Source organism: Bombina bombina, chromosome 8, assembly GCF_027579735.1.
Source record: "Bombina bombina isolate aBomBom1 chromosome 8, aBomBom1.pri, whole genome shotgun sequence".
Taxonomy (NCBI): domain Eukaryota; kingdom Metazoa; phylum Chordata; class Amphibia; order Anura; family Bombinatoridae; genus Bombina; species Bombina bombina.
The window spans coordinates 193,985,284-194,000,574 of record NC_069506.1 but is presented as its reverse complement, the minus strand read 5'-3'; the positions used below and the strand labels follow the sequence as shown (position 1 = coordinate 194,000,574).

Here is a 15,291-nt window from a genome sequence, read left to right as displayed (position 1 = left end):
ACCTCAAGACCTGGCTCTTCGACTGAATCGTCTTCCCTTAGCCCCCCTCTCCCCCCCCATAGCGCCTTGAGACCCTCACGGGTGATTAGTTTGCGCTTTACAAGTACCCAATAGATAGATAGATCTGGTAAGTTCTTACATAAATTATTTTTTTTGCTATTCAAAGCTCTGACACTGGATGCAGTGAGCGAGTGTGGAGTATAACTGAGTGCATGCTTATTACCAAATTAGAAATGGGATGTTTTCCTGACAAAGATTACAGCCAGCAGTATGAATCTGTTTTGGAAAAAAAACATCTAAAGAATTTTTTTTTTTTATATATATATATATATATATTTTAACAACTTTAAAATTCTGTTTTTAACATATTTTGTTTTATAATGAAAAGCTTACTCCTTTTTTTTTTTTTTTTTTTTATATTTTTTTTTTATGATGTATCCTGTCCTGTAGACTGAGAGAGATGTTAGTGTCAGACAACGGGCCGCTGACCTCCTGTATGCAATGTGTGACCGTACAAATGCAAAGCAAATTGTGGCTGAAATGCTGAGCTACCTGGAAACAGCGGACTACTCCATTCGAGAGGAAATGGTGTGTTGCCTTTCTTTAATTTACATTTTAAAAGAAAAAAGTAAAGGACTATATTTATGAATCTACAAAACTATGAAATATATAATTTTGTTAGTTGAAGATATTTCATGATATCAAGCAAATTTACAAAACTCTAAACCATGCTATAAGAGTTTATGAAATTGAATACGTTGTTTAGTGATATGTAACTTTTCTGTTAACTAGGTACTAAAAGTAGCTGTCTTAGCTGAGAAATATGCAGTGGATTACAGCTGGTACGTGGATACTATTCTAAACCTAATCCGCATTGCTGGAGATTATGTCAGCGAAGAGGTCTGGTATCGTGTCATCCAGATAGTCATTAACCGAGATGATGTCCAAGGCTATGCGGCTAAAACTGTATTTGAGGTAAAACGTGTTTTTATATTTATTTATATACCAGCCCCATAAGGGAATTTATTTAACATATGTGGGGAGCACAGAGGACCATAATACATTACCATCAGTCCCCTGGTGCACAGAGATCCAAAATTAATACCAAAGGAAATTACAAAACGCGAATCAGACTATGCTATCCACAATCACAAGTAGGTGGGTGGTAATTTTACCAATAAAGGACACTCCACACAATCCTAACTTACATTAACTTTAACAATTTATCATCTTGTAACAAAATTTGTCATACAGCCATGTTGTTTATTTGTATGTGTGTGTGTGTGTAACTATACACTATATGGCCAAAAGTGTGAATTCAGGTTTCAGCCAAACCCATTGCTAACAGGTGAATAAAATCCAGTACATAGCCATGAAATCTCCATTGGCAGTACTGTACTGTAGAGCTCAATGACTTTAAAAGTGGCACTGTCATAAGGTGCCATCTTTGTCACAAGTCCATTTGTGAAATGTATAGCACATATAGTTCACTGGGATAGATCTAGTAGGGCAGCATAGCGAAGTGTAAGCATCTAGGAGTAACAACATCCCAGCCACAAAAATGTAGACGGCACAAACTCACAGAGAGGGGCGAGTGAGTGCTGAAGCACATAGCAAATGAAAATCGCCTATCATTTGTTGCATCCCTCACTACAGAGTTCCAAACTGCTTCTGGAAGCAAAATCGGCATAAAAACTGTGCATCAGGAGTATCGTGAAATTGATTTGTGTGGCCTAGCAGCTGGACACAAGCCTTACATAGACATGCGCAATCCCAAGTGTTGTGTTGCTGCAAACTGCCACTAGGCATTGGAGCAGTGTGTTCTCTGGAGTAATGAACCACTCTTCACGTTCTGGAAGTTTAATAAAAGAATCTGGTTGTGAGGGATGCCAGGAGTACGCTACCTACCGGGATGAAAAATGCCTATTGTAAAGTTTAGTGGAGGAGAGGTAATGGACTTGGGCCATTTCTTTCTAATGGTTGTGAGAGTCCATGACTTAATTCTTTACACTTGGGAATTACATCACCTGACCACCAGGAGTAGAACCCCACACCAAAGCTTTAGTATCCCTCCCACTTCCCTCTCTCTCATTATTTCTTTGCGTCGTCAAGGAGATGGCATGGATTGAGGTGCTCTTCATTAAAGATAGAATAGATAGCCTAAGGAGTGTAATGAATCTGGTAGAGGTCATTCCCCTGGGCTATCCAAGGAAGTTGCTGGGAAGTTCCTACGCCTCATCCTGATCACCAGGTTATGTACCCTGTAGTTTTTTGCTGTCCTTGATGTTGGTTACACTAAAGGCGCATTTATGGATTGATTCCTGTCTTGCGGATTAGTCGCTATGAAGGGGATACAAAAGCTGCTTAGTATACAGTAAGATATCCTGCACAGATAAACATTTCTATACCTCCATGTTAGAGGTTTGTGCACATCCTTTATATTTGATACTTTATTAGTTTCCAGATGGGTGCTTATGCATGAGGGTGCTGGGTATCACTAATTACTTTGGTGCACTTGGAGGACTAAGAGACACGGTTGTCTTTCAATCAGGACCAACAGCGCACCGACACATGAGATGGCGGCGGAGTAGGCGACCATTAGGCTTTCCACTTTTGGATGAGGCTTTATATTTCCCACCACAGTGGGTGGGTTTGGCTCACTTATGGCTCCACTCTCGGCGTCTGCAGCATCTCCTCAGACAAATAGGAGGATCCTGCAGTGATCTTCCCGCCAGACTATTCACAATCACTGGAGGAGGAAAGACCCTCACACTAAACTCTTAGTGGGCTCCGGTTGTATCCAAGTGTGGCTGGGTTATGGTTCAGGGTTTAAGCCTATACAGGAATTTACCCCCTACTGCATACTCATTGGGTGCAAATATTTTTGGTGAAATATATTGATATATTTATAATTGAACTAGTAGCTAATTAAAGTTATCAAAAACTTATTAGGGGTTCATTATGGAGCATTCCACAAATCTCCCTATAGATTCTATCACTTCTGAGGGGGAATCTCAGAAGTTTGTTTGAATTAACAACAAATGCTTACTTTGCAAACAGGCCACAGTGTGCCCTCCTGCACAACTTGTAATCCCTGCTTAATATCTGTTTCACAGTCAGTCATTTCAGATGACCACATCTATTCAGTCTCAGGTTTTCTTTCCTAAGATATGGAGAGTCCACAACGTCATTCCAATTACTAGTGGGAATATCCCTCCTGGCCAGCAGGAGGAGGCAAAGAGCACCCTGTGTCACTCCCCTACCCATACTCCCCAGACATACTCTTTGCCTCTGTCAATGAAGGAGGTGAAGTTTGGTGTCTGAAGAAATGAATTCCTTTTTTGGGTACTTTTCCCTGCAAGCATGGATTTGGGTATAGCTGAGTCAACGTCAATCTCTTCAGTAGAGTAGTGGTGGCTTTTAAGCAGTTAGGAAATTGTGAGGTGGTCCTTACTTTGTTTCCTAACATTTTGCTGCCCTAGTTATAGAAAGCCAGAGTTGGTTACTCTGTTCTTTCTTTTTCTACAGGTCTCTGTAAGGAGTATGTGTCCTCTCACAACTTGTAAGCTGTCGTCCTGCCTGACAGCTAGATTGCAGGTAAGTGCCTTTTTTGTCTTTTAAGTATGGAGACTTGCACTTAAAGGGACATTTTTTTTCTTTCGTGATTCAGATAGACATGAAATTTTAAGCAACTTTCTAATTTACTCTTATTATCAATTTTTCTTCATTCTCTTGGTATCTTTATTTGAAATGCAAGAATGTAAGTTTAGAGGCCGGCCCATTTTTGGTGAACAACCTGGGTTGTTCTTGCTGATTGGTGGATAAATTTACCCACCAATAAAAAATTGCTGTCCAGAGTCTGAACAAAAAAAAGCATAGATGCCTTCTTTTTCAAATAAAGATTGCAAGAGAACAAAGAAATTGATAATAGGAGTAAATTATAAAGTTGCTTAAAATTGCATGCTCTATCTGAATCACAAAAGAAAGAAAATTGGGTTCAGTGTCCCTTTAAGAAGATTGATTTGCATTTTTAACGTGGGACATGTAAATATCCTTTGTAAGGATACTTTCAGACAGGGTGCAGGCACTGTTTATGTGATAACAAAGGGAGACTAAGGGGTTAATGCTTTTTATTTGTAAATAAAGCATATCCTTTTTTTTTTTTTTTTTTTTTTTTTTTTTTTTTGATTCTTATTAATTTTTATTGAGGTAATAAACAGGCAATATGTAAAGAATATTACAATATGGCACTACACATATAACATATTCCATAAGTAAGAATAATAAGAAACAGTATGTTCACACTGAATTTCGTGACTCAACAAAAGTATACTTAACAGATTAAGCTAACAGCATTGATACCTATTGCCTGTACATTGTGAAACCTTCCAAACTAGACTCGAAAGGCCACTCTTGGGCCTCAAATGTTTAAAGGTGGGTTAAATAGAAGAAGGTAAATTGAAATAAGGAGACCTCTCTTGGATCTCAACTGGAATACCTCAGGTTTTTATGGTTTTCTGGGGAGGTTTTTTTTTTATATGACTCAGTTTTAATGGAGTGTGAGTAATCTGGGATGGAAGAGGATATGGTACCTGTTTGCTTTTGATATATTATGTAAACATTATACGGCTCTGAAAAGCCCATGATATGGGATATAAAGATAGGGGCGCATGATAAGTTAAAAAGGAAGCATTATAATAATAAGCTATAAAGGCTTTACATGAACTGGAACAATAATTTAACACCGAAACTGAGAATAGATGGTAAAAGAATAAAATATAAGGGGATAATCTTACTCCTCAACGGAGAGCATGTGAACAAAAAAGATTGCGTTAATGCTATATAAGGATTATGAGAAAAGGTCATCTCAGGTTAGCTAACATTAGGGAAAGCTGTGCGTGGTTCAGCATGTGAGCTAGATTGTCCACAATAAGGGTAAAAAGGTATAAAGGATAAAGATAACTGGTTAAGGTATTGGTGGGGCTAGGCAGTTATAAACTTCTGCAAAGGTTGCATATTGGAATAGTATAGTTTAAATTAAATAGGTCTGGCAACAGTAAAGGCATGGAAGAATCCACTACCCTGGTCGTAGGCATCAGACCCCCCCACTGTGTATAAGCCCCAGGAGCACTTGTAATTGTCAGGTACCCAGCTCATCCTAAGTGAATTCCCTGAGGGAGAGAGATGGCAGAAAATTCTAAAGGTCACATGGAAACATACCCATAAGGAGCATAAGTCTACAGACCCTAGCCAGTAATATTGTTTATAAAATTTCCACCTCATAAGGGTTAGAAAATGACGCCATCTAAACCGTGAACACATCATAGAGGAAAAGATGATTGCTAAATAACAGATAATGTTAGCAACTAATCTCCCTTTCGGGAGTATATACATTTGTTCTTATGGATGTCTAATCGAGTGCTATTGGCATAAAGTGTTGTTGAGGTAAAACCATGCACTATTAACTTAAGAATGTATAGGAGCCAAGTGTGCCACCCCCACTGCAAACATATAGCTAGCATTAACTGCAGAAAACATGTCTCAATTATATCCGGGTAGACAAACATAACTGCACAACTGTTTAACCCATATTATGGGGTGAGAAGTAAATTCAATTCTAGTACAAACTTAGTCCCCAGACACTTGACAGAAAATCCATGTGTTTTCAAATGTTCTGGTGCACTGTTAACATTTGAATATATGGGAAACATGAGAGCTATCCTCGCAGCAATCTTATGGCTAGCCTTAACTGTAGAAGACATGTCTTAATGGTATCAGGGCAGACAAACATAAATGCACAGCTGTTTAACCTCTATCGTGAGATAAGAGTTAGGTACGATTTTAGTGCAGACTTAGTCCCCAGACATATATTAAAAAGTCTGTATGGTTGCAAGTGTTCCAGTACATTACAAGCTGTGAAGGGCCCCCTGCTCACCACCAAAAGGCATATGTGCATGTCAATTTCTAGCCCACTCCGGTTCTCAGATCAGTGATATGGGACGTTGAATATACAAAGCCGCAGTAGAGGACTGAACAAACCTGCCTGCAGGACGGAAGGTGACCTCTTGTAAAAAGCTCCTGTGTATTTAAATCACTCGATTGGTTGTATGAAGAGCGGGACACAGCCACATCAACGGTAACTACCTTAAACTGCTGTGCACGAACAGCGGACTTTCTTTTCCTCAGAGCCGGTCGACTCGGAATCTTCCTAGGGGCCGAAAGTGAGGCGGTAGAAGGTTTGGGAGGCATGGTATAGGTCGCCGTATCCAATCTCTCATGATTCTCTGTAACAGCTAGAGCCTTCACTCTTTCACTGTAGCCTACGCATGCCGGAGGAGTCTTGCCCTGTTGTTTTATCGAGTGTTACACTCTTCAGTAGGCTCCGGCTTAGGATTTACCACTTTAGCCGCATCTGTTCTGTGTTGTTGAGTATGGGCACCAGCATTTCCCCAAGCTGCAGCTATGTCACTCATGAGTTGTGTGAAGTGATCATTGAGAAGAATGGTAATCTGTTTGAGTAGGAAAGCTTCCTCACGTTCCATTCTGTTAAAATAATAAGTGAATCCCTAAGTGTAAATAGTTAGTACTCTCTAGGTACCTTCTAACGACAGAGACCCAAGGGTGCTCTGCCGGGGGGTTGATTAGGAGGCTTCAACCTCAGAAAGTTTCCAGTCAATCGTAGCGTGCCTCAATTTTGATAGTAGTTAGTGCTGGTTATTGAGGTTCTTAAATAGTATCTCTTGCGATGCACATAGCTGAGCGATGGCTGTCGTAGAGGTTGATTAGAAGCAGATTAGTGATGAAGCTTATAGGAGCTAGTAATTGAGCGACCTATGATGGCCGCCGGCCGGAAGTTCCCCAAGCATATCCATTATTATTGTGGCTAATGTACATTTTATTCATCATGGCAATGTCTCTCAGGAGGAATGGGAGAAACGGTCAACCCTAAAGAAGTACTGAATATTGTGTGGGTGGTTTTCAAGAGACTCCTTTAGAGGATAAACTGTCAGTCTTGGAGACGCTCGCTTTTAATTCAGTTGCGCAGTTTCTTGAAAAAAGTTGGATAAGTCATGTGACTTCCCCTATTCCGCATTTAGTCTAAGCGGAGCGGCGTCAGTCCTACATCTCCTCTGCTCATTCCATTCCGGGGACAGCTCGGATTGGCTGGAGAGTCCTTGTTATCATTATCATCAGTGTAAAGTGACTTTGAGAGTGATTGTTGTTTACAGTGTTTAGGTAAGACACCTCAATTAGGCTGAGGTGCAGAGGTCCTGACTTAGTTTTTGTTCAGCTAGCAAAGTTTAAAAAAAAAAAAAAAAAAATCCAAAAAGTACTTTTTTTGTTTCTTAAAGTGACAGTTACAAGATAAATTTAAACGTTTATTTTATACCTAAAATAATTTTGATATTTTGGGCATGGATCAAGATAAATAAATGCTTATTATGCCTTGAGGCACAAATTGTTTTGCCTATGCAATTCTGTGTTGCATGCTTATCTAGAACTCTTAAAAATAAAAATAAATTGTTGCCCACTGAGCCCAATGTCTCTCAGGATGATGCTGTTCAGGCAATGCCACGGCTTTCTCCTTAAACGTCCCAAGCCTCAATGGCGTCACATACAGTGCCCTGCAGTTCGTCTCAGCCTCCTAAAGGAGTTTATTTGCCTGCAGATTTTGCTGCACAGGTATCTTCTGTGGTATCTGCGTCATTATCTGCTTTTCCTATGCTGGAAAAACGCAAAAGGGAAAATTTAGAGATTCAGATAGTAAGGTTTCTGTTCCTCCTACTGCTACGCAGGTTGCCCTCCCTCATAAGTCTGATGAGGAGGATAGTTTGGTAGCCTCTGAGGGCGAAATCTCAGATTCGGACATTATAATTCCTTCATCTGATACTGAAGAAGTAAACTTCAGATTTAAGCTTTAACACCTTCGTGTACTGTTAAAGGATGTTTTGACTACTTTGGATGACTCCGATACTTCTGTCATTGTCAACCCTAAGAAGTCTAGCAAACATAATAAATACTATGATGTTCCCTCCTCTGTGGAGGTGTTTCCTGTTCCAGACCATGTGACAGAGATTATTTCACAGGAATGGGAGAAGCCAGGGATACCTTTCTCCCCGTCTCCTGTCTTTAAAAAGATGTTTCCTGTTGCTGACTCCATTAAAGATTCATGGCGCACGGTGCCTAAGGTAGAAGGGGCTTTTTCTACTCTGGCTAAGAGAACTGTGATTCCTATAGAGGATAGCTGCTCCTTTAAGGATCCCATGGACAAAATGCTGGAAGCTTATTTGAAGATGTTTGTTAATCAAGGTCTTCAAGGGCAACCTGCAGTTTGTATTGCCACAGTAGCAAGTGCGGCATCTTATTGGTGCAACGCCTTGTCTGAATCAATTTTAGTAGAAACTCCGTTGGAGGAGATCCAAGATGGGATTAAGGCTCTCAAACTAGCTAATTCCTTTATTTATGATGCTAACATGCAAGTTATTAGACTAGGAGCTAAGATGTCTGACTTCACCGTCCTAGCCCTAGCTTGTCAGCTGATGTTACCTTCAAGTCCAAGCTTCTGGCGCTTCCTTACAAGGGTAAAATCTTGTTTGGAGACTAACATTAAAAAAAGTAGAGGAGCACAGACAGGGGTATAATGCAAGTGAAATATTTATTTACAAATAGCGCAACATGAGTGTGAAAAATACAATTATACACGAGTGACACTGTCGTGTATAATTGTATTTTTCACATTCATGTTGTGCTATCGCGCTACTTGTAAATAAATATTTCACTTGCATTATACCCCTGTCTGTGCTCCTCTACTTTTTTATGTTCGTCTGCATCAGTGGCCATTTTGAGTGAGCACAGACGCAGGGTGCAAACAATGTCCTGACCACAGTGATCACACACCACCAAGGACGTAAGCAGAAAGAAGGGATATCGGCTTTACCGCCGTTGGAGGCGATCCAAGACACAGCCCGGAGCGTTCTACAGGACAGTAGCATCTGACACACGGAGGGGAGGCAGTGTTTTTTACGACTGCTCCAAGTGAATGCCTAACAAGTCCGGGGAGAATGGCAGGTATGTGCCTTGATGAACACTGTGTCCAGATGAGTTACATTGTATCATACCTTTAGGGCCACAGTTTGTGATAGCCGAGTGTCTCTAGTCACACCCCCATAGGGGTAGGGTAACTCTCCAAGGGGTGTTAATCTTCCTCTGCATAACCATATGAATGTTCGCATCAGATGTTACACATGTTGTGTTGAAGACTGTTGTTTCCACTGCATAGCTGCATACACCAATATCTGTGATTACCCACCCGACACCTTTTCCCCGTATTTTTGATACATTTCAAAATCTTGTTTGGACCTGGCTTGGCAGAAATCATATCTGATATTACGGGTGGAAAGGATCTTTTCTACCACAAGACGAGAAGAACAGACCTAAAGGACGTCAAAGTAATTTTCATTCCTTTCGTAACTTCAAATGTCAAAAGTCTTCCTCTTCCAAGCAGGAGCAGCCAAGTCTTAGAAACCCAATCAGTCTTGGAACAAGGGGAAGCAATCTAAGAAACCCTCAGCTGAGTCTGAGTCAGCATGAAGTGTTTGCCCTCGGTCCAGGATCGGATCAAGTGGGGGGCAGACTTTCCCTGTTTTGTCAAGCGTGGATATGAGATATCCCAGATCCTTGGGCTGTGGATGTAGTATCTCAGGGTTACAAAATAGAATTAAAATTTTGCCCTCCCAGGGGCAGATTCCTCCTCTCAAGATTATGTACAGACCAGGTAAAAAGAGAGGCATTTTTGAACTGCGTTTAGGACCTTTTCTCCCTGGGAGTGATTGTTCCAGTTCCACTAAGGGAACTGTGAGGATTTATTATATGATTAATGAGAACCCAGTTGTATCTACTCCACTCAGTCTCACACCAAACCTAGGTACCTTGATAAACTAGGAACCTTATTTTGCTCATTGACTGAGGGTGACCTGTTTAGGTCAAAAGTAAATTACAACTAACTTTAGTTGCAGGAGATATGCACAACAATGTGTTCAAAGTTTAATACTATGTATCTGCTAATACTCTCCAAATTAATATAATAGCTAATTGCTAAATAATAGATAATCTCTTTGGAGAATGTGAAATATTATCAACTTTATGTAATTGAAGCTCTGTTAGTATCTCTTCATATGGAATGTAGCATATCACTCAGATACAAAACTTGAATGTTTAGGGTAGTTTAGTTCATATGCAAACTTATTTATAGATACAGCAGGATTGTTATAGCATTATATTGTATGCAGAAATAACCAGGTTATATGCAGAAGATGTTAAGCATGCAAACTTTCCAGTAGTAACATATATGTAGAAGATTGATTTGTTTGTTTATACAGTCTTTGGAATAATATGATATTAGCGTTATTACGGCAATAACTTTATGTAAAGTACGATACCCATGACTTCATGACCAGCGTGTACTTGTGGAGTCTTTGCTAGCTGGCGAATAAGTTGTCCTGAGAAGCAGAGTTGTATCCGACAAGAGAGAGGAGCTGCGACACTGACTCCCGGAGTGCTGATGACGTCAGACGCTGAACTACTGCGGACACGCTGTATGTCAGTTAGCGTTGCTGAACAAAGAATGGTGTCCTGTAATTGAAAAGAACTTTGCAGATTGAAGGTTAGCAAACACTTGATGAAATAGAGAGAGCTTCTTGAAAGTTATGTTCACTCCTCATGCGAATCAAATTACCAAGCACAGTTGAATTAGAGAGGAGGGCTTATAAAGGCATAACGGTCATGTGATATGTTTAAAGGGACAGTCAAACGTGGAAATCATGAAGTATAGAGAGAGAGAATTACTGTGATATGACAGGACACCCCCCTTAACGATCTGCTCCACAGATCAGGGTTTAGGACGGTCTGGATGTCTGCGATGAAATAGAGATACCAATCTAGGGGCTGATAAGTTAGTGGATGGTTCCCAAGAATCCTCTTCAGATGTATAATTTTTCCACCGGACTAAATACTGTAGAGAATTCTTATAGAATCTAGAATGGATTCAACTTCGTATGAAACTTCATCCTCAATGAGTGTCGGAACTTGATTTGTCAAGACTTGATCTCTGACTGGAACATAAGGTTTCAAAAGGGATACATGAAATGTTGGATGTATCTTAAAAGAATTCGGTAGTTGTAAAGTGACAGCATTAGCATTAACAATCCTAATAATTTTGTAAGGACCAATAAACAGAGAACCAAGCTTTTTACTGGGAATGTGAAGCTTCAAGTGTTTAGAAGACAGCCAAACTAGATCTCCCACCTTATAATCAGGAGGTTTCGTTCTCCTTAAGTCATAATAACGTTTTTGCTTTTCTTGAGATTGTAGTAAAATCTGTTTTAGTTGAATGAATCCTTCAGCAATCGTATTCACAGTGTCATTTACCAAAGGACAAGAACTTTCTGATCTTTAAAGAAGATAAGAGGGATGAAACCCATAGTTAATGAAAAATGGAGTTGTATTGGTAGATGAATTAATGGTGTTATTGTAGGAGAATTCAGCAGTAGGTAGAAGAGAAGACCAGTTGTCTTGTTGAAATGTACAGTAGCATCTTAGATATTGCTCTAAACTCTGATTAGTCCTTTCGGTCTGACCGTTTGTTTGAGGATGGTAAGCTGAACTCAAACGGCGATCAATATGCAAACTAGAACAGAGTTGTGTCCAAAATCGAGAGGTAAATTGTGTACCCCTGTCAGTCGTAATAGAATTAGGTAACCCATGCAATCTGACAATATGTTTGATGAACAATTCTGCTGTTTCTGAAGCTGTTGGTAAAGTGTGAATAGGTATAAAATGTGCCATTTTTGAAAAGAGATCCACAACAACCAGGATGACTGTGTTGTTAGAAGAGCGAGGTAGATCGACAATGAAGTCTAGGGCAATATCTTGCCAAGGTCTGTCAGCGATTGGAAGAGATAAAAGTAAACCATAAGGGTGAATTCTTTGAGATTTACATTTGGTACATACAGCACACCCTTGTATGTATTGTTTAACAGACTGAATCATATGTGGCCACCAGAAATCCCTTTGAATTAAATGAAGAGTTTTCTTGAAACCAGGGTGTCCTGATAGTGGAATATCATGTGCCATAGCTAAAATGTCATTCCTAAGAGATTCTGGAACATACAGTGCATGACCATGGTAGAAAAATCCATCATTACCTTTATGAATCCTGGAATCATTAATCAATGGATCATTCTGTTGTTGTTCTTTGAAAATAGATGTTTTCCCCACTAAGAGGCAGATGAATTTTTCTGGTGGTATTATTGAGTTTAGTTCAGAACTCTCAGTTAATGGAGTTGAATATCTAGATAGAGCATCTGCCTTTGTATTTCTTACTCCTGGACGATAAGTGATTAGAAAATCAAATCTAGTAAAGAATAAACTCCATCTGACTTGTCTGGAAGAAAGACTTTTATTAGTTTTTAGATATTGTAGATTACGATGATCTGTAAATATGATGATTGGAAATCTTGCCCCTTCTAGTAGATGTCTCCAAAATTCAAATGCAGCCTTGATGGCTAGAAGTTCTTTTTCCCCAATTGGGTAATTAACTTCGGCAGAATTCATAACCCGAGAATAATATGCGACAGGATGAAGCATGTTGGTAGAAGAATCTCTTTGAGACAGAATGGCTCCTATTGCAAATTCGGATGCATCTACTTCTAATGTATATTGTTTCGATGGATCTGGGAATTGTAGGATTGGAGCGGTAATGAAACTATGTTTGAGAGCATTGAAAGAGTCATCTGCCTGTTGGTTCCAGTGGTATTTGTGGTTTTTTCGGGTGAGTAGTGTGAGAGGTTTTGCGATAGTAGAGAAACCTTTAATACATTTTCTATAAAAATTTGAGAATCCTAAGAACCTCTGGAGCTCTTTCTTATTTTTTGGAATAGGCCAGTTAGTGATAGCTTGTACTTTGTTGTCCTCCATGGATATTCCTTTTGGTGAAATATGATACCCCAGGAAAGAAATAGTATCAGAATTGAATATACATTTTTCTGCCTTAGCATATAAGTTGTTCTGTCTTAATCTTGAAAGAACTGTTCTGACATGTTGTATGTGATCCTCTTTGGAATTTGAATAGATGAGAATATCGTCCAAATAAATGACAATGTATGTGTCGAGTAAATCTTTGAAAACATCATTAATAAAAAACTGAAAAGTTGCAGGTGCATTGCACAAACCAAAAGGCATAACACAATACTCGTAGAGACCATACCTTGTACGAAAGGCAGTTAACCATTCATCACCTTTGCGAATTCTAATTAAATTATATGCACCTCTTAAATCCAGTTTGGTGAAAATGGTAGCTCCCTGTAACCTCTCTATGAGTTCTGGAATAAGAGGTAAAGGATATCTATTTTTTATTGTACAGTTGTTCAGTTGTCTATAGTCAATTATAGGCCTGAGACTGTCATCTTTATTCACGAAAAAGATTCCGGCACCAGCTGAAGATGTAGAAGGCCGAATAAAACCTTTTTTTAGATTTTCCTCAAGATATCCTTTGAGATGAAGCAGTTCTGGTTCAGAGAGTGGATATATACGACCATAAGGAATTTTACTGTTTGGTTTTAAATCGATAGGACAGTCGTAAGGTCTGTGAGGATTTAGAGATTGAGCCTCAACCTTATCAAAAACATCATTAAAATCTGAGTACTCTGTAGGTATATTTGTCATATCGACCTGTAATAGAGTTTGTGTTTGTGTACAGTGTGTTTTACAATATGGTGAGTCAAACGAAATAGAACCACTATTCCATGAGATGGTTGGTTGATGTTTCTTTAGCCATGAGAGTCCTAGAATTATGGGGTATAAAGGAGAATGAATAACCTCGAAGGTACACAATTCAGAGTGACCTGATGAAAATGCTAATGATAATGGAACTGTATGATGGGTCACAGGACCTGAATTGATAAAATAACCATCAACGACTCGAATAGGTAATGCAATTAATTTTTTAATTATAGGAATCTTGTGATTTTCAACAAAAGAAGAATGAATGAAATTATTAGTTGCTCCTGAATCGATTACCACCTGGGCTTTAAGTTGATGTTGATCCCACTGTAGACAAACAGAAAGAGTAAAGTGAGATGAGTTTTTTATAACAGTCTCATTTAAATGAGCTATCTCTTGCTTACCCTTTTTTGATTTTAACAGAATTGGACACTCCTTTACTCCGTGATCTTTAGCAGCACAATATAAACAAAGATTATGTTGTCTTCGTCTGGCCTTTTCTTCCGGTTTAAGAGGACCTTTGACAAAGCCTATCTCCATAGGCTCATCAGTTGATCGGACAGTGGAAACTGAATGAGAGCTATAGGATTTCTTGGTAGATAATTCTGATGACCCTCTTTCAATCTTCCTTTCCCTCAAACGACGATCAATAGATATAGACAAGGTCATAAGATTTTCTAAGTCCTTAGGAATAACTACACGTGCCAATTCATCTTTTAAAGAATCCGCTAATCCAATACGAAATTGATTTGTCAAAGCTGGGTTATTCCACTGTGTGTCAGATGCCCACCTTTTGAAGTCAGTTATATATTCTTCTACAGGGCGTCTACCTTGTCGCAAATTTCTGATCGAATTTTCTGCTGATGCTTGTTTGTCATGATCTTCATATAGTAAGGACATGGCATTAAAAAATGATTCTAATGAGTTTAAGATGGGATCTTCTTTCTCATAGTATGCATTTGCCCATGCCTTGGCTTCACCAGTGAGATAAGAAATTACCGTTAGAACTTTAACCCTTTCGGTAGGATAGGTTCTTGGTTTCAGTGAAAATAATAAAGTACATGAATTTTTAAAGTCTCTAAATTGAGTCCTGTCTCCAGAAAATCTTTCAGGTGGACATATTTGTGGCTCAGGGGAAACAAGAGGTGATGGTAACGTTTGAGCAGGTACATGATCCCTAATGTATTTTCGTAATTCCTGATTTTCAACTTGGAGGTCCCTAAGACCCTGGATCATTATATCCATATTTTGAGAAAGGCTTCCAACACGGTTGGATAATTCAGTAACATCCATTATAGATACAAGTGGGTTAAGGGGCTTGGTAATATGTGAGGATTTATTATATGATTAATGAGAACCCAGTTGTATCTACTCCACTCAGTCTCACACCAAACCTAGGTACCTTGATAAACTAGGAACCTTATTTTGCTCATTGACTGAGGGTGACCTGTTTAGGTCAAAAGTAAATTACAACTAACTTTAGTTGCAGCAGATATGCACAACAATGTGTTC

At 39.2% G+C, this 15,291-nt stretch overlaps 1 protein-coding gene across 2 annotated transcripts in view; it reads left to right on the top strand.

The window, feature by feature from the left end:
* The window catches only part of LOC128638698 (AP-2 complex subunit alpha-1), a 112,230-nt gene that overhangs the window by 28,901 nt on the left and 68,038 nt on the right, over positions 1-15,291 (top strand). For both annotated transcript variants that reach the window (XM_053690820.1, XM_053690819.1), the window contains exons 10-11: positions 451-588; positions 793-975. In XM_053690820.1, coding sequence (XP_053546795.1) covers positions 451-588; positions 793-975 — 321 coding nt within the window. The remainder of the gene's footprint in view (positions 1-450; positions 589-792; positions 976-15,291) is intronic.